At 26.9% G+C, this 23877-nt stretch overlaps 4 protein-coding genes across 6 annotated transcripts in view; 1 reads left to right on the forward strand and 3 right to left on the reverse strand.

Annotated features, from left to right (window-relative positions):
- The window catches only part of LOC100577638, a 31990-nt gene extending 23718 nt beyond the window's left edge, over positions 1-8272 (reverse strand). The window contains exons 1-2 of one of the 3 annotated variants that reach the window (XM_006558424.3): positions 8186-8272; positions 4704-6535 (exon numbers count right to left, since the gene is read on the reverse strand). In XM_006558424.3, coding sequence (XP_006558487.2) covers positions 4704-4794 — 91 coding nt within the window. In that variant the 5' untranslated portion in view covers positions 4795-6535; positions 8186-8272. Of the gene's footprint in view, positions 1-827; positions 1433-4703; positions 6536-8059 lie in introns of those variants that run through there. The other 2 variants (XM_006558423.3, XM_003249256.4) reach the window with 2 other exon arrangements.
- A 2463-nt stretch (positions 8273-10735) lies between these two features.
- LOC413448 (raf homolog serine/threonine-protein kinase Raf) lies at positions 10736-15356 on the reverse strand. Its single transcript, XM_396892.6, has one exon. It carries the CDS (start codon positions 15157-15159, stop codon positions 13012-13014), a length of 2148 nt encoding a protein of 715 aa, XP_396892.2. The 5' UTR covers positions 15160-15356; the 3' UTR covers positions 10736-13011.
- Positions 15357-18509: 3153 nt separating this feature from the next.
- Positions 18510-19690, forward strand: LOC552493 (estradiol 17-beta-dehydrogenase 8). Its single transcript, XM_006558418.3, has 4 exons — positions 18510-18717; positions 18794-18910; positions 19000-19375; positions 19451-19690. Exons 1-4 carry the CDS (start codon positions 18687-18689, stop codon positions 19665-19667), a joined length of 741 nt encoding a protein of 246 aa, XP_006558481.1. The 5' UTR covers positions 18510-18686; the 3' UTR covers positions 19668-19690.
- A 78-nt stretch (positions 19691-19768) lies between these two features.
- On the reverse strand, positions 19769-20780 carry LOC412294 (deoxynucleotidyltransferase terminal-interacting protein 2). The gene is made up of 2 exons (XM_395755.7): positions 20595-20780; positions 19769-20509 (listed from the first exon to the last, which is right to left on the reverse strand). The coding sequence occupies exons 1-2, from the start codon at positions 20686-20688 to the stop codon at positions 19833-19835; spliced, it is 771 nt and encodes a 256-aa protein (XP_395755.2). The 5' UTR covers positions 20689-20780; the 3' UTR covers positions 19769-19832.
- Between the last annotated feature and the right edge of the window lie 3097 nt (positions 20781-23877).

The raw sequence follows: 23877 nt of genomic DNA on the forward strand, positions 1-23877 counted from the left end.
TTTTTATTCCGAAATTAACAATACATTGATAATAGATTGAAGAAAATTATTGAAATAAACATCTATTTCATATCTTGTTTTCAAGATCGAATTAATTAGAAAAAAATGATATGATTATAGCTTTTTATATATATTTTTATATATATAATTTTATATATATATAATATTAATTTTAAGACTTAAGATAACAATTATCAAAATTTAAAAAAATTGATTGCATATATATTATACGTATAATAAATGTGTACTTTCTTATTAAAGATATCAAAGATTATTTATTGATAAAAAAATATAATTGCAGAATATTCGATTTCTAATTTTTTAGTACTCAATTATTTATAATCGATACAAATACAAAATTAAGTATCATAATAATTGCATTAAAGTTACATAACATGCAATAAACTTCATTTTAAATATGGAACATATTTATACGATTTTTTAAGGTTAACAAACTTAGAATAATGTAAAAGCCGGATATGTACTGCTGAAGCAGCCGTGAGTCATGCAGCTGCAACAGCATCGTCACCGCACATTCCACAATTCACTTCTCCGAAAGACCGCGAAATGCGAGACGGGCTTAAATTAGAATGCAGCCTAATTCGAGGATAGAATTACCTATACTGAGATTATACATGAATATTTTATTTTACTTATTCTATTATAACTGCATTCATTATTGGTTATAAATTATTTAAAGATAAAAAAACTTTATATTTTCTACATTATCGTTTAATTTCTAATATCTATAAATAGATACTTTTTCCATAGCGACAACTAACATTTCATTTCCCTTCTCAATTCTAATTTGAATGAACAAATCTTACCTTTTGTCCTACGGGCAAAATGTGATATATTTTGCCTAAGTACTTTTAGCCACATCTTCGCCTTCTTCTGTTTATTCTCAAAATCCGACGTCCTGATAGGACAAAGATCCTCCACTCAGATGGAATGTCAGTTCCAATGATGTACAATAAAAACCGTTCACTGTCACCGATTGATAAGTTCTCTTTTACGTACCGGTTACTTAACCTCACTTTTATAACGTTGCGTATATCGATAAATTTGTGATAATAATCAATAAACGTTAGATATAAATAATAGAAAATATTGAAACAATATTTTCAATAATGGAAACGAACGATGCTTACACACGAAATTGCTACGAAAGACAGACACTGATGTTAGAGAGACGCGACCCTTTTATAGGCGGAACAACGATCACGTAGGCAAGTCGTTAACTGCTCTACTACCGAGTACGATAATATCAGCTTTAGGCCTTGGAACTTGTCTTGTTTACCAAGTAAAGATGTGTCGGTTTTAGCGTATTTTGACGAAATACCGGTCAAACACTATAGAAATCAAACTCGAACACGCGACTCGATCCAAGATATGAATACATACCGAATGTCTGCATGCACACAACAAGCACTTTGACCGTTTGGCGGCATATACTCCCGCTTAAATAATGGCAACGTTGTAAACAGTGTGAACTGGCAACTAAGTGCGCGCGCAACATTTCACAGTTAGTAGAAAATTGAAAACTGTAATATTTCAGATACGATATTTAAAATTTGATGTTCAAACAATTCACGTTAATTAAATATATATTTTTAAATATTTAAAATCATATTGATATATTAGTATAATGTATACGTACTTATTTTGAGAAATAATAAATAATATACAACGAATTTTTATAATAATTCTTATATAGATATTTTTGAATTTACGTATATATTACATATTAATAATACGTAATACATAATAACACAAATATTTATGGATTTTTTTTGCCAGAATATTTGCAATAATTATACATATAAGATATGAAATATTAATAACTACTTGTAAAGTATTAATAACTACTTTATATTTTCTAAAAATATTATATTAGAAATGGTCAATAAAAAATATATTTTTAGCTTCGATTTTTATATTATAAATAATTTCTACAAAATATTGTACATTTTATTTTTAACGTAATACTGTTATGACATAACAAATAGATTTCAATACAATTTTATGATCTTCGATCGTTTTCAAGGTTGAGCAATAGATATAGAATCAAGGATCTTATTATGTAACTGTCACTTAAGCCATTATTTAAATACATATAATTAAAAATATATAATTTTGATACATATATAAATTATTAAACAGAAGAGTTTCAAAGTACTGTAGCAAAGCCTTCATAATGATATAAATATCAGAATTATCGCATGATATATTTAGCTCGCAGCCGTCGAAGCCGGTAAACAACAAACCACGATCCGACATGCGATTTCAAGTCGTGTGATATACCGATTTGTTTTTTTTTTTTATTATCATTAGTATGTGTTTTACTATTATGGATATACAAATCATTGAATGGAAAATAGTCATTACTATTAAAATATATTTGTTTAAGAATTAATCGATAAAAAGAAAAAAAAAACAGAATCAACGAATCTAGGTCGCGTTATTTTACCATTTAGAAAATCTATCTCTATTTAATCGTCGTTGATAATTTATTGCTAGTGAAATTAGAGCGATAAACATAGCTCGAAATAGACATCGTATTGTTTGAACACTTGATTATCAGAATATATAGAAATATAGAATCCGTTCTGCCAACGAAACGATAACAAAACAAATTGAATGAATGAAAGGAAATTTTTGTCAGTAAAGAATATTTCGTGAGAATATCATCAAATATATTTAATGCTTATCAAAAAGATCATTTTTAACAAATGAAACAACAGGCGTGTGAACAACAATAGAATAGGATTGTTGAATGTTAATTTACTATTTAAAAGATATTATGTTATACTCTCCTTTAGCATGACCTAACCCAGAACCTAATCTACCTCAAGTGATATATGTTAAGAACAAAATCGATCGGTCCTACACGCGTGCGTACGTGTGCGTGGCCACGTACGCGGGATATACTTGTTGCCGTTCTATTGACAAGATTTTATTATATGTAATTCTAATATAAAATTTTTTTATGATAACAAATTCAATGAAACATCTTATCTATTAATTATTTTCGACATTCATTTGTACTTGTTCATCTTTCATCGAAATCAATAAAAAGAACAAGATATTAATGATAATATGATTCATGCGACAATTGCTGCGAAATTTCCGAAAATTTTATTGTAAACTTTATCAATATAAAAAAAAATAGAAAATATATTTATTTCGCTATCTATTCCAAGAATAAAATATATCTATTTTTAAATTAGAAGAAGAATTGTTATAAGAAGAAATACATATTTAATTATTATCATTTTTTAATTTGAAAAAAATATTCATTAAATTTTATCTATTTTATCCGATAGATTTTACAAGTAAAATAAAAAATTGGAAATCATGGATGATAAATCACAGTATTATTTTAATTTTATAAGAAGCTAAATACGTTTTTCTGATTTAAAATATGAATCAACGATATTAAACGTAATGACGTAAAAATAATAAGGTAAGTTTAATAAGAAATTCAACGATAAAACAATTGATTTATTTTAATGAAAATAATTACTAGAAACAAGGTATTCTAAGCGAATGAACATTCAATATGTATATATAGAAGATACGATTCTTACGAAAAAACTCGTTACATTACGTTAAAAACAAATAGAAACGAGGAACTTGTAGTACTTATACAACAAGAATTACAATTTAGCCTCGAGACAGATCCGTGAAATCTAAATATGGATATCTATTCTGCAACGATCCATGGTTAAGTTCTAACTGTTCTGGAACGTAATTTTAAACTTAAGAGGTTTGCCAATTTATCTTCAATTGTCATTTTCAGTGAAAAACTTTTCTTTCGTCCTCGGATATAATGGAAATGAATATAATGAAAATATAAAGCAAATTAATAATATTTTTCCAAAAACTTGTTGGTTGTTTCAAAATAATTCGCATTATATATTACGATAAGTTCCAAATTTCTAAAATTCGCAATGAAAAATTAAAAGTTAATTAACAGATAAAACAGGCGCCAAGAATACGATAATATAGTTTCTTGATCTCTTAATAGTTTTTTTTTTTTAGATTAATATACAATTTTGACCTTGATCTTGTTGACAAGACGCAATATAATATTCTTATAGTGTATTTATTATCTTGAATACGATTATGACACACGTTAATCAAATATATAATTTTAAATACCATTACTATTTTAAAATATAAAAGATGCAATTTAAAAGTAGAATTCGATTCAATCGGTTCATTTTCTCGTGTATTAGAAAAACATTATTTCGATACAAAGAAATACAGAATAATCAAAGTGACCGTTTAATCACTTGCGATGGGTGTCGATGCCCTAGATTGAGACACATCTGTTTAATTACCATCATCAGGTCAACAATTACGCGACAGAGCTAGATTGACGAGAAACGACATTAATTACGCGAAGAATGCCAATCTCCTCCGCGTTTATTAATCATGAAGGGAACTAGTCAAATCATTATGTATTTATATTATATTTATGCATCTAAACTTATAATTAACTATTTTGTATCATTTTTATAATTATATCGAACGATTATTGTTTTTTAGAGAATATCTATGAGATAAAAGAGAGAAGAAAGATGTGGATAATAAATAAAATTTAAATTTCAAATTCAATTTTTTGAAACATCTGAAGCGGATATTGTTCTATAATGTTCTATATTGAAAATAAAAATAATTATCGGTCAATTACTCACCGATAGAATCTCCGTTTTTCTTGCCAGTGTTGTTTTTGTTCTTCTTGTTTTTTGGATAGATATTGCCGATTTTGCTCTGTCCACAACCCATCCTGATCTGTTGCGAGCCCGTGCAACGATCACACTTCAACTACTACACTTCTCACTACTCTGAGTACTTTTCTTTATTAGTTTTTCGTTGCACGCGTTATTCTCAATACGTGTTTCGTTAGAAAAACAAAAAATGAAGAAACATACCTTCTTTGAAATTAAAAAATATCTTCTGGCACAAAGAAATTATTCTTTTCATAGAAAAAAGGACAAATATATCAATAGGGAAGTTAATCCTTTACCGTATTATATGCGCCACTTTATCCACGAATACTTCTATTAGGCAGCGAAAGAGATTTTTTACATGTACATAGATACATATACATATATATATATTTTTTGTATTTTATATATGTATATATATGTATATATATATTATTTCTATACGCATGTACATGTACGTAATATATTTGCAGTATATATAATAGTCGAAAAAGCGTGTTACGACACGCGTATAATGTTTTGTGTATATGTTCGTCAGAAATTTCTCAAAAGCTCGTATAGCTGGTATGACAAGCTGTATGTGTACATGCACGTGTGTATGTATAACAATTACATGAGATCCCGAAAGATATGTACGTGTGACGCAACAAATGAAAGCCAGTATATATTCTACAGAACGCGATATGCAAATATTTTTCGACAAATGAATCAACATATGTTCTTCAGTCTTTTTGTGAGTCAGACGCGAGCGTTCTGTTGGATCGAAGATCACGTGTAAATTCGTATCAAGTTTCTTCTCCTTCTTAGAATAAATCCGGGATCTGTTGCATCGATTAATCAGTTCAATCTTCCCTCCAATACGTTTCACCGACAATGATAAAGCTTGCGAATTAATTCCTTGGTTGATTTATTGATTATCACGTTCAGTCTTTTTTTTTTTTTTCCATAACACTGATCGGTAAATGACAAAAAATAAAAAACAGTCTTTCAGAAAAATACGCCCATCAATGACGTCCATGCGATATCTTTTTTTTTCTTGAACAAAAGATAGACAGAGAAAAGAAAAAGCTTTGCTAGCAGCTCGGGGCTCGTTCGCCCTGGTGCCCGCGACTTTGTCGTCTCTGGCTACCTGAGCCGAGGCACCCAATCCATTTTGCACTTCTTGTTCACTTTACCACCCCATTATTTGCGATCTATCATCTATCCCATGTCCAAAGCTGCCAATCGTTCATTCTCCCACTCTATTGCTTTGCACATTCGTTCACTCGTTGAACTCGTTATTATCCTCAAGAGCGAACTCTTTAATCAAGAAATAATATTCAGATCAACTTTATCGAATTCGATTCATTAATCGACCAAGATTTTTTCTCCATAGTATGATCGATTTATAGAGAAAATTTCTATTCTTTTCAACCCTTCTGCGGCCACTTTCCACCGCACAAGCTAAAGATATGATATTTGGACAATACGTGGCTTAAGAGCGTGACTGACACATGTTTCGATTACAAGAACGAGTTGGCAAGGTCTGATCACTACTTATGGACAACGGCTGTTCCAGTTTCTTCAGCGACGAATATCGTTGGATTAGCGAGCAATTACATCAAAACAAAATAATATAATTCTTGAAGATGGAAGAAAAATAATGGAAAAAATCAGATTCGATGCGGTCTTTGGCAAAGACAATACTGACAGGAACAAGAGAGAGATAAGACGAAATTTGTTTGATCTTCTAGTCTTCTTCCTCTGTCTCCTCCCGAGATGAACTCTTTTATTCTGCTATTAGAATTCGATACAGATTTCTAAAAAGAAATAAAAGAACGAGCTGATTAAATATTCTATTCACTAATATTCTGACGAAAGAATATATAAATAACGAAAACGCGAATAATTATACATGTTCCTTTAATATGTGCACACTGATAAGCTTAACAGATACAAGAAACATGAAAAGCAAATACAATGTATGGCATTAATTGGAAGAAAAAATGTAAGCAAACAACGTTTCTTTTTATGTTAAAAAAAATGCATTTTTAGATATTAGATATTAAATATTAGATTTTTAAATTTAGATATTAAGTGTCTGTTAAATAATAAAGAATAATTAATAATAAAAATTTTTGAAATATATAATAATTTTACGTAATAGAAAAGGCCCTGACAAATTATAAAAGTCGAACGATCGATATTAACTTTGGCACGATATCTGTTGTGCTCCAGCTTTTAACGAGCACACTTACGTGTCTAAGAATGGAACGACATTCAAAAAAGCCACAAATACGAAATTTGTGAATCTTGGCATAATATTATAACGATTATCTAAATGTAAAACCAAATTACGCGATATGATCATAAATCTTTGGAAGAAATGAAAAGTTTTTCAAACGTTCTTTTATCATTTCAAATAATATCGGAATATTGATGCGATGTAACATAACATTTGTTGTTAAATATATCAAAAACAGATTCATAATCAACTAAATAAACATTCCAAGTTATAAACATCAAAATATTAAAATTCAAATATTGGAGAAAAAGTAAGAATGTAATATTCACAGCAATTATAAAAATGTTTAATGCTACATCAATGTTTGAATCAACATTCAATTCCGCGGCATAAAATTTATACGCTACGATTGCTCTCTTATTTGTCGGTCAATGTCATTTTCTTCAATACTCTTTTTGAATACGATTAAATTATGTTATATTAATGTCACTTTATCGCTTTGACAAATAGCATTCTAAATAATTGAATCGACATGTAATAACTTCACAATTAATCCGTACTTTTATAATTATATCATTATACAATTGATCTTCATCAATTTCCTTATCATAACATTTTTTTCTATTCAATAAGTTACTTTTATGATATGACAAAAGACAAAGAATACTTCGATGCTAAATAATTCACTGTTTATTGAAAGTACAATAAATTGGAACAACGTTTACTCGAACAATCTGTCAATATTTAAATGTTTCATACCGATATCCGGTATCTATTCAATACAGAAATGCTTCACGTTTTTTAAACTTAATATCATGAAAATGATGTAAAAAAGAAATTAGAAAGATAAAACAGTTAGTAAATTCATAAAAAACTCAAATAAACTCTGATCAGTTGAACACGCGATACTATTTTTGACTGATTGGTTATGAAATATCGTTTAAAAAATTGAGAGATGAATATAATCCGTAAATCATATTCGTTTTAATTTGAATATTGTAAAAAAAAATCACAAAGATTATTTCTTCAAGGCAAATATTCTCACGATGTCGTTCCACTTTGAAATGACCACCCGAAATTCGATTTGAAGTTAACTAACCTCGTTTCGCGCAATAATACAAGCGACCTCGATATCCACCTGTTCACAACGATTGTACATAAATGAAACTCTTCACTTATTCTATGACTCAAATATATATGTATATACGCGAATATAAGTGCGTACCAATTAACGATGATAAAATGTTAAAGATGAACACAGATACTCGCACTACGAAGTTCCAGCATCGACTATTCTGCCGGTCAAGGCGCCAGCTGGATTTGCGCATGCGCGCTCCCTCTACACATCTCACATACACTCTCGTGTAACGAGACACATAACAAGACTTGTATATTTGTGTTGTTGATTCTAATCTCTATATATATGCGTTCTTGTTTATATGTGTACCAACTAATACTAGAATTTTTTGCTATATATATAATAACATATATTCGAATTTTATATGCGATCATATCCTTATGTGAGAGTACGTTCACTTATACTAGTTTTGATATAAGATTATTTTTATAAAAAGCAAATATTATAAATTTAATGCAATTTAATATATAAAGATTAAATTAAATTATTAAAAATTAGATTTTCGCAGAATAAAAAGAATAGGAATTTTATAAAATCTCATTACTGGAGTTTTGCGATGTCATGATCTTCCGATAAGGATTCTTGATTTTCATGATTGCATTTAGAAGCTACCATCAATACTATGATATTCATCAGATTAAATCATATTTACACTTTAAGAGCAATATTTGAAGCGCAAAATGATTATATAATCATAAATAATATGTTATTCATACAATCCAATATTTGTTATATGAAGTTATATATAATGTATATTTACATTAAATTTAACTTAAAATTAATAAAATGGAAAAAAAAACAATTTGTTCATACTTACTTAATTTTATTTGAAATAATTATGAGAAAAAATCGATTTGCAATAAATTCTAATTAATTCACAACTCTTTGAACAAAATACCACAGCAGGTGGTGAATGCTAATAAATTTCACAGTTATATAAACTTAACACAATATTTGATTTAAATGTAATTATACAATACTTACGTATTGCTTTTAAAAGATTATCGTGTACAAATATTACTTTACATAGAGAACATATATAGGGCAGTGGTATTCATTGTTTTCTCCAAGTTGAAATAAAATATAAATATAATAAAATTGTATTTTGATTCGATTAACATTCGATAACTAAAGTGCAATTTTGAAGATAAATTTTTGATTGAATTTTTATTATTAATCTCGTTTATATTTTCAAATTATGTAGATCTGTGAATACATCTACTCAATAATTCAAAAAGCTATACGATTCTAATCAAAACAAATAATATGTTTGATTAACTTCTAATACAAATTAAAATGAATACATTAATTAAAATTTTCCATTATACAAAATTATCACTTATATTATATTCATATATTTTGATAATACTGATATTATGAAGTGTCATTATTCGAGTATTATTATCGCTTCTACAAGAAACAATAAAAATTACGAATGAATTTTTGTATCCAAAAGCATACTTGTAAGATTTATCAATAGCATATTTCTTTCAACGATAATATTTTAGATTAATCGATGAAATATGTTAAATTTCGTTAAAGGAATAACGAGACTTATTACATGAAGAGTCAACTTTTTATTTTTTACTTCTTTTTTCTTTTTCATTTTTTTTTTTAAATTTTTTTCTTTTTTTGTGTTGAATACAATGATCAATCGATCGTCGCGATTGACTGTGTTAAGTATCTCCAATCTCAGCCACGCTATCTTGTTACAAGACATGCATTTCACTCAACAGCAACTTCAGCGTAATTTGACCAAAACGGAGCCGAAATTCTATTACAATACGTCAATACGTGCGATGCGACGTCTGTCAATCAAACGAAATATCTTTCATCCGATCGTTTTTTCGTGTCAATCCTAGTCGAAGTTCGAGGCAGAATTCGAGGAAAGTAAATTCGATATTTGATGATGATTCATTTATTTCATTCTCCAAAAATGATTTTATCAATTTCTTTAATATATCAAAATCATAAATTTTATCGAATTCATATTTAAAAAAAATTCTGAAGATTCATAGATCAAAAACTACTCCATTTTTTAAAAACATCAAATAAGACTAGACTTTATTCTTTTTTAAATAAATCAATTTTATTTGTTTCATTACTTTCGATTTGATTCTGTGCCTCGAAGAACCAACTTTCTTTAATTCTAAACAACATAAAAAGTTTCTCAGTTTGACACAAAAACACGTTCCATCTTTTGTAATCACATACAAGTCCTTCTATATGTACGATATATATTAAAGCAATGTACAGAGGAATGTTTTCCGAGAAAATAATATTCTAAAATTTGATAGTGATATATAGGAAGATTGATTAAGGAGGACGTAGAGCGCGAGGGTTACAAATTTTATAATTTGCTTTCTTTTTACTTTATATTCATCACTTCTTCATATATATGTTATATATATTTAAATAAACATTTTATTCTTATCTATGTTAATATTCTCTATAATAAATTAAAGCGTCAAAATCAAAATCTAAAAATAATAAAAACAAAAAAAAATTATTTCACATAATTAACTAAGGATTAACAAAGGATTCTATCGAACAATAGATAACATGCTCTACAAAATCTGAATTGTATCACGAAAATAAAATGGTTTAAAATATAAACGTAAGTAAAAAATGCAGAAATAGGTTTTTAACTTCTATATTATACAGCGTAACCATTGTACATCGCAGAGTATCCATTCGTATCCTTTCAAAGATTTTACCATATCTAGAAAATTGCACTATAAAAAACCTCGGAAAGCTATTAGAAAGCTAGCCATCCCCCGCACCTTACATAACATCCTCCTTTTTTTCATTTTTTTTTTCCATTTAATATTTTTGTAACATTGTTAATTATGTTTCACAGTTCACTATTTCCCTGTTACGAGAAAGCGTCATTAACAATGACAAGTGCATTCCTTTATTCCGGCGAACGTGTTCATTGGTATTTTTTCGTTTTACTCATACTCTCTCTTTCTCTCTCTTTTTTTCGCATACACATACATACACACACACATTCGAACACGTTTTCTCTTCTCCTACAATTCGCATTTTCACAGTTCCTCGCAATCATACACTCTCAAGATTTTATAATCCGGCACTTATTTATTTAGTTTTTTTCCTCTTTTTCATTTTTTTTATTTTTTACTTTTTAATTGCAGTTCATCACACTTAGATTATATATAAATAAATAAATAATAAATCGGGTTGTCACGTGCTTTAGAAACAAGATCACTCGTTCTAACTAATGAAATTTTAAAGATTTGCTCTTAGGCCTTTTCATATGCTTCAGAAAATATGTCACGATTTGACGAGTGCCGCATCGATGTTAAATTTTAGGATACGCCCGCGAATCAATGATGCAAAATGTTACGTAGTCAGTATGGTTTATCATTGATCGCGTAAGCGTGATTCAGATGCCCATCGAATAAAGTTTCACTAATTTTTTTACTACTGCACGTCCCCTAAATTACACGACACACAAGCCAAAAAGTTCCCTCTATTATTTATCTTTTTCGCTGAATACTCTTTATACTCGTAGTTTCTGCATACATTTTCTTTATAAACATATTTATTGTTCATCGGGCCCTTATCTGAAACACGTTTAATCCTAACAAAAGTTTTAATCATCTCATAGAACTCAAGTCTTTGATGCTATGTAATAAATACTTTATGAATTTATCACTTCGAAGTGAAATTCGCGCCTCTTCCTATATTATAAGCTTCAAATAAAGTGAAAAAAACTTAAAAAAAAAAAAAAAAAAAAAAAAAATAATAAAAATTAATAAATATTAAAATGCAAGGAACAATAGTCGACTACAAAATAAGGAAAAAAAAAATGGAAGTTAGTCAATAACATTTTTTAATCTAAGTTGCAATACGATGTTACTCCTTTTTACCCATCAATGAGAATTTAAATGATCTTTAGGCCTTGATTCGTTAATAATGTTTCAAATCAAGCCAAAACAAATGATTCGCATATCACTTATCATTATAATTTATAATATCGATGAAGTCTTAAAGGCCAAGTATATATATCTCTTTTTATTTGACTTTCAATTTCATTCGTCATTTTTTAATACAGTACAACCTTTTGGTTTCATTAGACCAAAAGAATTTACTTCGTAGAAAAAAATATATAAAAAAAAATATCAGTCAAATATGTTTAGTATCGAAAACAATTACTACAAAAAAAGAGGTAATTATTATAAAACGTCTATTACTACAGAATATCTAATTTGAGTTCAAAGAGTCTATATTTCGCTTTTAAAAATAATATACGCGTATTTTAGATAATTTTAATGAAACTTATATACATTCTAATATTAAACTATAAATTATAAATGATATGAAAAGGAACAATTCTTATGTGAGCATGTTGAAGACAAACATGAAGGAAGTAGGTACAAAAATCACTTCGGCGTTTGCAAAAATACTTCACAGACAAATGACGGCCCACGCGAATTTAAATGCCGTTACTTCTATTACTTACTTTATTTTTACATCCTTCATAAGGATTCCACAAAAGTAACAGACCTCTACGCGACACGCATACACGTGTTTGTTCATGCATGTATACACATGTTTACGAATATGTGTTGATACACGCAAAGTTGTTAAATAAAAGTTCTTCTCATAGATAGTAAGTATGTAAAGGTAAAAGCTACATATGCATTCTTGCCATGAAATACATCGGATACGTCAATTAATAAGATGAATTTCTGTCCTTATCTTTTTTCTTAATTGCATTAAGTATTGTATAATCACATTCTACATCGAGCGAACAGTTGCAACACAGTCAAAGTGTAGTTGGAAAGAATCGCATAGATTGTTCATAGCTAAATTTATTACGATTTCGTTTAAAATTTTTTAAATATTTTATGCAAATTGCATCAGACTCATTACTTCGGGTGATATTTTTATATGTTCCCACCGGAAGGATAAAAGGAAAATGCTCCGAACTGGAAATTCACTGGAGTTTTTGGCGAAGCACAAGTGTATACAAAATCATCTGATTGTAGCTGCGTCCTGTTTAAGTTTGGTTCAGATGTCGATTTGGTTATTTTAGGTAATCCTCGTAAAAGACTTTCTAAATTAGCTAAAATTTGACGAAATATTGGTCTATCTTCTCTGGAAAATTTAATGCAATCCTCTGTCAGTCTCTTCAGTGCTTTAGGAGTATCTGATCGCAATTTATTTAAATCTGGACGTAAATTTCCACGTCCAACCATAAATAATATTTGATCTTTGTTATTAATATGCGAATATGGTAGTTGGCCAGATAATAATTCAAATAAAACCACACCGAATGCGTAAACATCAGATTGAAAACTATATGGATTTTCTTCTTGCATTCTTATAACTTCTGGTGCCATCCAAAGAATGGATCCAGTTGGTTGATGAAATTGTTGAGAACCAGACCACCTAGTTTTTGCTGTAGCTAAACCAAAATCTCCAATTTTTACAGTGAGATCATCATGCAAAAATATATTATTACTCTTTAAATCTCGATGAATGATATTTTTTGCATGTAAATAATCCATTCCTTGTGCAGTTTGTCTTCCAATTTCTATTAATGTGAATAAATCAAACTTTGTCTCAAATACATGTAAATGTTTATATAACGAAGAACCTTCACACCATTGAGTAACAATTGCTAGTTGTGGTTTGCTAACACATCCCATAAACAAAAGAATATTTACATGCCGTGTTTTACGTAAAACTGCAACTTCATTTTTAAATGCTTGTAACTGAGCAGCAGTGGGTATTTTAACATTGAGTGTTTTTACAGCTACAGGGCCATGCCAATGAGCTTTGTATACTGTTCCAAAAGAACCTGATCCAATACGAGCTCCAATCAAAATTTCATCTGCTGGAATTTCCCAATCCTCTATGGATTCTCTAGGTGCTAAAAGATTTTTAGATGATTCATCAGCTGATCTTGCTCTTGGTCTTTTTGGCCTTAAGGTACTAGTAGGACTAGCCTGTGTTGACTGACTATGTTTTGTTGGGCTGCTACCAGGTGATACTGCACTTTGTGTAGTACCAATAGGACGACCTAAACTCTGAGATCTAGTGTATTCGTCTATATTAGCAGCTTCTCCACTTGGTTTTACCATATTAAAACAAACATTAGGCGCAGAACTGGAACGATCTTGTTGTCCCAAAGAACGTGGATGCCTTTGATTTCTTGATGGAGCAAGAGATGGAGACATGCTTCTACTTAATCCATATCCAGAAGGAAGTTGTAATATTCCAGCAGTACTTTCAAGGTTATGTGCTAGCAATGCTTGATAATAAGCATCTTGCATACGTACTTGGTGGCATAAAGCAGGTACACCACCAGCACATCTTTGATGAAACCGATAATTGCAAGTTCTACAATAAAATCCCTGAAAAAGGAGTTTTCTACAACATTCACAAAATGCTAGTGAGAAGAAAGTCTTGCGCACAAAGTTATGAGAAATGGAAGTAGTTATTGGAAACTTATCCAAAATTTCCACAGATATTTCATCGCAGTCAAGCAATGAGATGTCGGTATCCCAAGAAGTAAGATATCTGGAGTTGTCCGCACCCAAAATATATACCACACACATTTCTGTAGTTAAATTCCGTAATTTCATTGCTTTGGCAAGTGCATCTCTTAATGAAAGTCCTTCACGAACCTGTACACTTGTACGTTGTTGATTAGGTAAATATGCCCTGAGCAGAGATTTCATTGGCGTTCTTTGACCTCTAATAGATGCATTAGCATCACGAGATTCACTCTCTGATGTGGAAGCACTACCAGATACTCGACCAGCATTCAACAATTCATTGAGCTTCTGTTCCTTAGATTCTAAATCATGCAACTTGCTAGTTAATTCTTGATACTCATTCAAATATATCGAAGGTGGATGTTGAAATCCAGCAAAACGATTGTTCAGAGCGTCAATGTTTTGTCGAGTAACGTGTATCACATTTTGTATATTTCTCAGCTCATACCTTAATGGATCTGTATCCAAATAACCGTCCTCGGAATCGCTGAGTTCTCCCGATTCCGGGCCGCTACCTCGTGAAGAGGACATAGCTAACTATACAAAGTGTAGCTTTTTCCTCTATCGACGAGGACGGAAAGATAACGTCGAGGACGAGAAGGACGGCGACGTAGTTGTCGCTGCCTCGAACTTACGACACGAAAATTCCGTGTACGCGTTCACACGGACCGCCGTGGCGCCACGCAGAGGCGCGGGGCTATGTTTCTTGAAGCGTCGGTGCTGCCAGTCTCTGCGTACAATCTTCCGTTCCCCTCCAACTGATTTTCTTCCTCTTCCTCTATTTAAATTCTACCTGTTTACTTATATAATTTCTTTGCAATTTTTTCACGTTAATATTATTTTCTTGTTTCCCTTTTTATCTTTAAATTTTTATTTCATAATATTTTACATTTAAAGTAGTTTATAAAATTTTTTGATCATAAATGTTTATTAAAAAAATTCAATAATTAGCATATTAAAATACAAATTTATGATGAAACAATTTAATTTTTAAAATTATTTTAAAATTAACGCATTATATATTATTGCATTATTATTATAAATATTTTCATATTTTTATAAATCTAATTTTTATTGCAATATTTTTGTTAATATATCCGATTAGTATAACAAAACTATTCTATTTAATAATTATGGAAATAAATCTATACCAATATTAATATTAATACAAAACATTAAAATCTTTTTAAAAAACAATCATATTTGGAATAGGTCTATATAATTCAAGTTCAATTTTTCTGTAAACATAACTACTCGCATTGCGTTTCTGACGTCACTGCAGACTAGTGCAGACGTGCTTTGACGTCAGCAGCATATGGTACGGTTACCTAGGCAACAGAAGTTCTAATTGGTTCAATGTTTGTATAATTATTGTTATTATTACATATAAATATTTAAAAACTTATCACTATAGCTTTTGAATCAATAAAAATAATAAAAAATAATAATCTTCTATTTATTCTTTTATAAATTAAACTTTACCTTACTGAATTTTTTTTTTACATTCTTTTTATATTTTCTAATAGTATTTGATATATAGATTACGAAAATTAAATTTTAATATTAGAAATTCATAAGATTAAAGATTATAAATAAATAAAATTATGATAGTTTATAAATAATTTTCGTTGCTATTATGATTCTATTGACAATCCGTCCAATCAGGAGAGCTTCTTGGCCATTGGTGACGTCATGTACGCTTTATTAGCTTGTCACAAATGAAATATAACTATATATTCAACGTCCTGAAATACCGAGCGTGCAAAAAATTAGACTATTTGAAATGTTCCGTTTAGAAAACGGTAGAGAACGGTAAATACAGAAATTATATTCAAATCATAATAAAAGTAAATTTCAAAAATAATTTATTTAGTTGTTCTTTCCATGAATTATATATATTAAATTCATACATCTTATGATTAAAAATCTGATAAAAAATAAAAAAATTTTATTATTAAAATTATATGAAAAGCGTTTCTTATTTTTATTTTTATTATATTATTATTTAAAATAAGAAGTGATTAACATTAAAAAACTAATTTCATATTTGTCATGAAATTGACAAATTTCTATTAGAATATCTACCTATTAAAACATATAAAAAATATATAAAATCCATACATTAAAATATATAAAATATTTTATTTGTATATATAAAAATTAGATCACACTATATTTTATTAAAATTTTCTATCTATTTAAATTTTTAATTAATAAATTAATAAAAAAAGATAAAAATAAATCAAATATCGGAATAGTCTTTTAAATAAAAATTTTGCAAAGCAAATATAGATAAGGAAAGAAAATAATAATAGAAAGAGAAAGTATAAAAATTGGAGAATTAACGCCATCTCTAGAGTATAAATGAAATATAAAAAAACATAATAAATAATGAAAGATAAGATAGAAAATTAATCTTTAGTTATCTTTTGAATATTAAAAACATTTCTTCAATACTTTTTCAGATAAATAAAATAAAAATTAACAATTAGCGCCAAAAATTATAAAGTATTTCAAATATTGAATCTTTTAGATATATAATTTTGTAAAACACAGATAGATAAAGAGAGAAAATAGATAAAGAGACAAAGCAGAGATAGGATAAATATGTGGAAATCAGCGCCATCTCTAGAGTGCCGCAAATGAAACACAAAAAAAAAGGATAGAAAATAATAAGACAAGGATAGAGATATAAGAATTAACCTTTGGCGCCATCTTCTAAAGATACAAGGAAACTATTTCTTTAAATATTAAAAATATCTTTCTACAAATGCTAAGAGATGGCGCTAAAGGTTAATTCTCGAAGAAAAAGGACAGCAAATAATAAGACAAGGATAGAGATAGGTAAGAATTAACTTTTGGCGCCATCTCTTAAAGATATGATGAAACACTTTCTTTAAATATTAAAAATATCTTTCTAACAAATGTTAAGAGATGGCGCTACAGATTAATTCTAAAATAAAAAGGACAGCAAATAACAAGAGAAGGATAGATATAGATAAGAATTAACCTTTGGCGCCATCTCTTAGCATTTGTAAGAAGATATTTTTAATATTTAAAGAAATAGTTTCCTTAAGTCTTTAAGAGATGGCGCCAAAGGTTAATTCTTATATCTCTATCCTTGTCTTATTATTTGCTATCCTTTTTTATTCTAGAATTAACCTTTAGCGACATCTCTTAGCATTTCTAGAAAAATATTTTTAATATTTAAAGAAATAGTTTCCTTGAGTCTTTAAGAGATGGCGCCAAAGATTAATTCTTATATCTCTATCCTTGTCTTATTATTTGCTATCCTTTTTTATTCTAGAATTAAACTTTAGCGACATCTCTTAGCATTTGTAGAAAGATATTTTTAATATTTAATGAAATAGTTTCCTTGTATCTTTAAGAGATGGCGCCAAAGGTTAATTCTTATATCTCTATCTTTGTCTTATTATTTGCTATCCTTTTCTTTTTTGAGTTTCATTTGCGGCACTCTAGAGATGGCGCTGATTTTCACATTTTTATCCTATCTCTGTCTTTGTCTCACTATTTTCTCTCTTTATCTATTTCTATAAAATTATCTAGTTCTATAAAATTATACATTAAGAAGAGTTTTGATATCTGAAGTATTTTATTTTCTTTATTTAACTTAATAATTAAAAATCTTAATAGATTCTATTTCAATTTATATATATGTTACATTATAAATATATATATATTTATTTTTATTTAAATATATTATATATACATAATATATAGAATATATTTAAAAAAAATATTCAAAGATGATGTTAATAGTTAATTTTTATCTTATCTCTGTCCGTCTCCCACTATTTGTTTTTCATGTTTTATTTAAGATATTTTAAAGATGATTTTTCAATTTTTATTCTATATTTCCTGTTCCTCTACTATTTGTTTTTATGTTATGTATTATCAGAAGACAAAAAACTATAAAAAAAAAATAATCTGATGAAATGAAATTTAGTTTCTTTATGTTATATAAGTAAGATCAAATTATTAGTGCTTTATAATTTATCTATTGTATATTATACTAATCATTTTCAAAAATAAAAAAAATGGTAGCTGGAAAAATAGCTTTTGTAACAGGTATTTATAGAAAAAAAAATTAAAGAAAATTTATATTTATGACAAATATTTTTTATTAGATCTATTATAATTATAGGTGCTGGAAGCGGTATAGGTAGAAAAGTATGCCATATTTTGGCAAAACAAGGGGCTAGTGTTATTGCTACCGATATAAACTTAAAAAATGCTGAAGAAACTATTAGATCTTTAAATGGTTTGAGTACAAAATATTTTTTTATTATGTACTAATATATATTAATATAAATAATAGTAATATAATAAAATATATATAATAATTTTTAGATAGCAGACATTTAGCATTAAATGTAGAAGTCTTAAATGAACAAAGTATTAAAGAAGCATTTAAAAATGTAATAAATAAATATTCAACTCCACCTACTATTATAGTTAATTCTGCTGGCATTACAAGTGATCAATTTATTTTGAAACTTACTAATGAAGATTTTGATAAAGTACTTAATGTGAATTTAAAAGGAACTTTTTTTATAATCCAAACAGCAGTAAAAGAAATGATTAATGCTAATGTAAATAAAGGTGGTTCAATTGTTAATATAAGTTCTATTATTGGAAAAATAGGAAACATGGGACAAGCCAATTATGCTGCATCAAAAGCTGGAGTAATAGCACTTACAAAAACTGCTTCTCTTGAATTTGGACAGTAAGAACAAAATAATATTTATATAATATTTTATTCAATAATTATAAATTTATAATATTATCAATCATATTATAGATTTGGAATTCGTGTTAATACTGTGCTACCAGGTTTTATAGAAACTCCTATGACAAAAACTATACCTGAGAATATAAAGCAATTATTTATAAAAAGAATTCCCCTTCATAGAATGGGAAAACCAGAAGAAGTGGCAGAAGTTATCAGTTTTTTAGCATCTTCCAAGAGTTCTTATATTAATGGTGCATCCATAGATGTTACAGGAGGATTATATTAAACTTGTTTAAAACTATGTTAAATATATATATGTTAAAACTACATATATATATATTTTATATTTTTGTAATTATTTAAAATACAAATTTAAAATACATTTAATGAAATAATTACAAATATTTGAAATGTTGATTGATTTAAAATATATATATGTTAATTACATATATTATTTCTTTTTCCCCTTAAGTTTCTTTGCATGTTTATGAGCTTTATAATGCAATCTTCTTTTCTCATCAATGATCTCCTTATATTTACGTTTATTATATTTAGAGAATTGAGCATCAGTCATAAGTTCATCCACAATTGTTTTCTTACGTTCTTTCTTAGTAAGACGTCCAGAATAATAATCCAAATGTGAATCAATAACTTTACCAATTTGGAAGTATCGTGGTAATGTTTTAAGATCATTCTTTTTGTAAAATCGTTTAGGATCTAATACTGATCTCATTCTTATAACTTGAAGATCATGTTTAACTTCTGGTGTTAATTCAGGAGCACCCATATTAAACCAATCTTTACCCTTAGTTTTACTACGTTCCTTACGTCTTTTAGCTTTTAACAATTTTGTACTAAGCTCACAAGGTACAGCTTCTAACTTTTCAAAACCAGATTGAATAATACTTTTTTTAAGTATCTTATCTACTGCTGTCAATTCTTGAGTCAAATGAATTACATCTTGACTAGATATTAGATTATTTTTCTTTCTTTCATTTGACCAACCCATATCTTTCTCAAATTCGTCGAGATCGATATCTTTAGTTACATTACGAACTATCTTTTTTGTTGTAACTTCATTTTTAATTAAATCTTCTTCTATGTCAAAAAATTTGGATGTCTGCGTATCTGTAAATATATATAAAAAATTAATATATATATTGTCATACATTTTTAACCTCTATAAGTATTATAATGAAACAAACTTAATTACCATGATTTTCAAAATCTAAATCATCATCATTTTCTATCAAACAATCTTTCTTTATCAAATCTTCATCACCTTTTGTATCTATTATTATATCCATTATTAATTAATTTTAATAATTAAGGAAAAGAAAAGTTCCTCAATATTTCTCACGTGTTTGATACGATAATACTTTAAAACTTCGTTTCAATTTAAAGAAAAAAATATATCTATATATATATATAAAAGAAAAAAGAACACGGAAATATCAAGGAAAAATCCAATATAAAATTAATAATATATTAATAATATATTAATAATATATTATAATATATTATAAAATTAATAATAATAAAATATTTACAAATTCTTATGGAAGTCTACATCAAATATATAAATAATGTATATATATATATAAATATATATATAATGTATATAGAGAATATAAATAATGTATATAGAGAATATATTATTCTAAATAAGTATTATAATTATTTAATTATAAATCATAAATATAGCAATAAAAATAATATAATAACTTTTGAATTTATAATTGTAATTATTCTTTTATAAAATATTACTACATATATATCTTATCTATAATTTAAATTTTAATCAAATAACTAGATTACCGATCGGATATAGTTATTTCGTTTCTAAATAATACCGTTAGATTTCGACTCTTTGAACTGTTATATCACTTTCCCTTCTATTTTCATTTTATTTTTCCCCACTTCTTTTCACTTTTCATTTCTTTCTTCCCCTTTCACTTGTTTCTATCAGAGAAAGTGTTTCTCACTTTGTAAGGATAAAACTTAGTGACATGGCACTAACTATTATTATTTATATATAGAAAACATTAGCAATATTTTATAAAGATTTCAAAATATTTTTCATGCGATATTATTCTTTGAATTAACTAATTGTTTCATTATTTATTATTTTATTTTTTAAAGTTTTTTATTAGAATTTTATTTATTCTTGAAAAACGACATTATTTATTAATAAATAAATCACTATTTTTTTTTAATATCAGTAATAATAAAGATATTATTTATTACTTCAACTTTTTAATAATATTATATTATTCATGATTATGAAATAATATAATTATATAATATAATTATGAAATAATAATTATGTATGCAGTATCCATTGTATAACTTGGAAAAAATTAGACTTAACTTATATAGAATATGCTTATCTTAAAACGCAGAAAAATGACCGTGAGTATTTCCTGTATACATAGACAACGCATTTCTGTAATTGAAATTTTATTTTTACTTATTCAAATAATATTTCTATCAATAATTTATATATATATATATATATATATATATATATAAAACATTTATTTTATATATAACATTAAAAAACATTATAGTTTTTAGAAAACGAATCTTTTTTCCCAAAATTTGTTGCTCTTTTTGTATTTTATCTTGAATTAAATTAATTTCAAAACATAAATAATATACAAGGATTTAGTAAGATATTATAATGAAATTATTTTAATGAGGATATATTTTTCATTTAAATTTTATAATGAAAGATAATTTTATAACGATGACCAATAAAAAAGAAGATCAAATTATTAGAAGAGAACTTCAATCAAATTTTAAACTTTCAATCAAAAACCATAAATTTAAATTTCATAAAATTCAAATATATTTGATATAATTCAAGAAATTTTATTCTGAAAAAAGAATTTGTTTAAATCAATTTTATTTTCAGATAATATAATGTAAATAATGTAATATATAATGTAAATATGTAACAAAAATATAAATGTTTTCATTATTATGTATTTAAAAAAAACAAATTTTCAAAATTATGCATATATCACGATGAAAATAATTATGACTAAATTGTGAATTTTTATGAAACTAAAATATATTTAAATATACAATTAATATAGAAAATACAAATATTACAATATATAATTAAAATAATAAAATTTCAAATTATATACATATAAAACAGAGTATTCCAAGAAAAAATCAAATAATTTTGATAATATATTACAAATTTTATCTATTCGTTTTTAATTTATTTTTAAAAATAGATATTTTTTTTTTCTTTGTATATAACTAAAATATCTCTTCTAAATTTCTTTTATCAAGATTATTTTTTTTTTTCAATTATTTTTCATGCATTTTTTATTTTTTTTTTTATTCTTATCGGTTATAGAAGATGTTAAAAATGAAGATTCTCCTTCCATAAACATAAATCTATTTAAAATTTCAATAATCATTATCCATTCTAATATTCCATTCTAATAATTTCATTTACAGATTACATCATAGATTGTTTTTGCATTATACATTATTTATATTAATTTAATCATTTAATTTATTTAAAATTAATAAAAAATAAAAACAATATGTTATACAAATAATAGATATTATAGATATTAAAAATGAAATTATTAGAATAGAAAAATGATGATTAATAGATTTTTTGGAAGGAATTTTGAGTATCTTATTTTGATGAATAAAAAATACAAAAAATTATATCTATTCCACTTATCCAGTTTTAAAAATCTATTTTTTAAAATGAATTTTGATTTTTCATAGATCTCACTTATTATGCAAACTTCAATATAAGTAATTATCAAAGTTTTAATTAATATTCTATAAAGACATAACAAAGAACAACGAACACGTGCAAAATATTGCAACAATAAAAATGTGAGTATACTTAAAAAATAAGTTACTGCAATTCGTAACTGTTTATATCTGTTTTCCACGTGACTCGCGTTTTAATGACACGTGCCACGAATATAATTTACTGTTGTTCATGTTAATGACTTTCTCAACGAAAATATAACTTTCGTCTAAGCAAGTTCATAAACGATTGCGTCGATTGATTACAGTTATAAGAAGATTTATTGATAGTTTCCTAGTCATTATGGTTTTTGGGAGGAGTTGAATAGGATTAACAACGCAAATTATAGGAAGGATGACAGTAAAACTTTTAGTAATGACAAAAAGAAAAGAAAACGAATTTCAGCACGGTTGAGCAGCCAATGATGGCATTTGACGAAAGTTGTGCATCGGAGAAAGAGAAATAATCCTCTAATAATATGAAATTTCTTAGTGAAACTTCTGAAATAAACTTTGTCGTTGATTTCAGACGAAGTCATGCAAAACTTTATTGAAAAATTTTCATTGTAACCATTTCGGTTCATTGTGTTTCTTCTATCTTTATAAGATCCATTATTTATATATATATATTATAATTAATTCAGTATTTTTAAAAAAGAGAAGAAGATCTATTTTTTGAAAAAAAATTTATGCAAGATATTGTTCAA

Source organism: Apis mellifera, linkage group LG3, assembly GCF_003254395.2.
Source record: "Apis mellifera strain DH4 linkage group LG3, Amel_HAv3.1, whole genome shotgun sequence".
Lineage (NCBI taxonomy): Eukaryota > Metazoa > Arthropoda > Insecta > Hymenoptera > Apidae > Apis > Apis mellifera.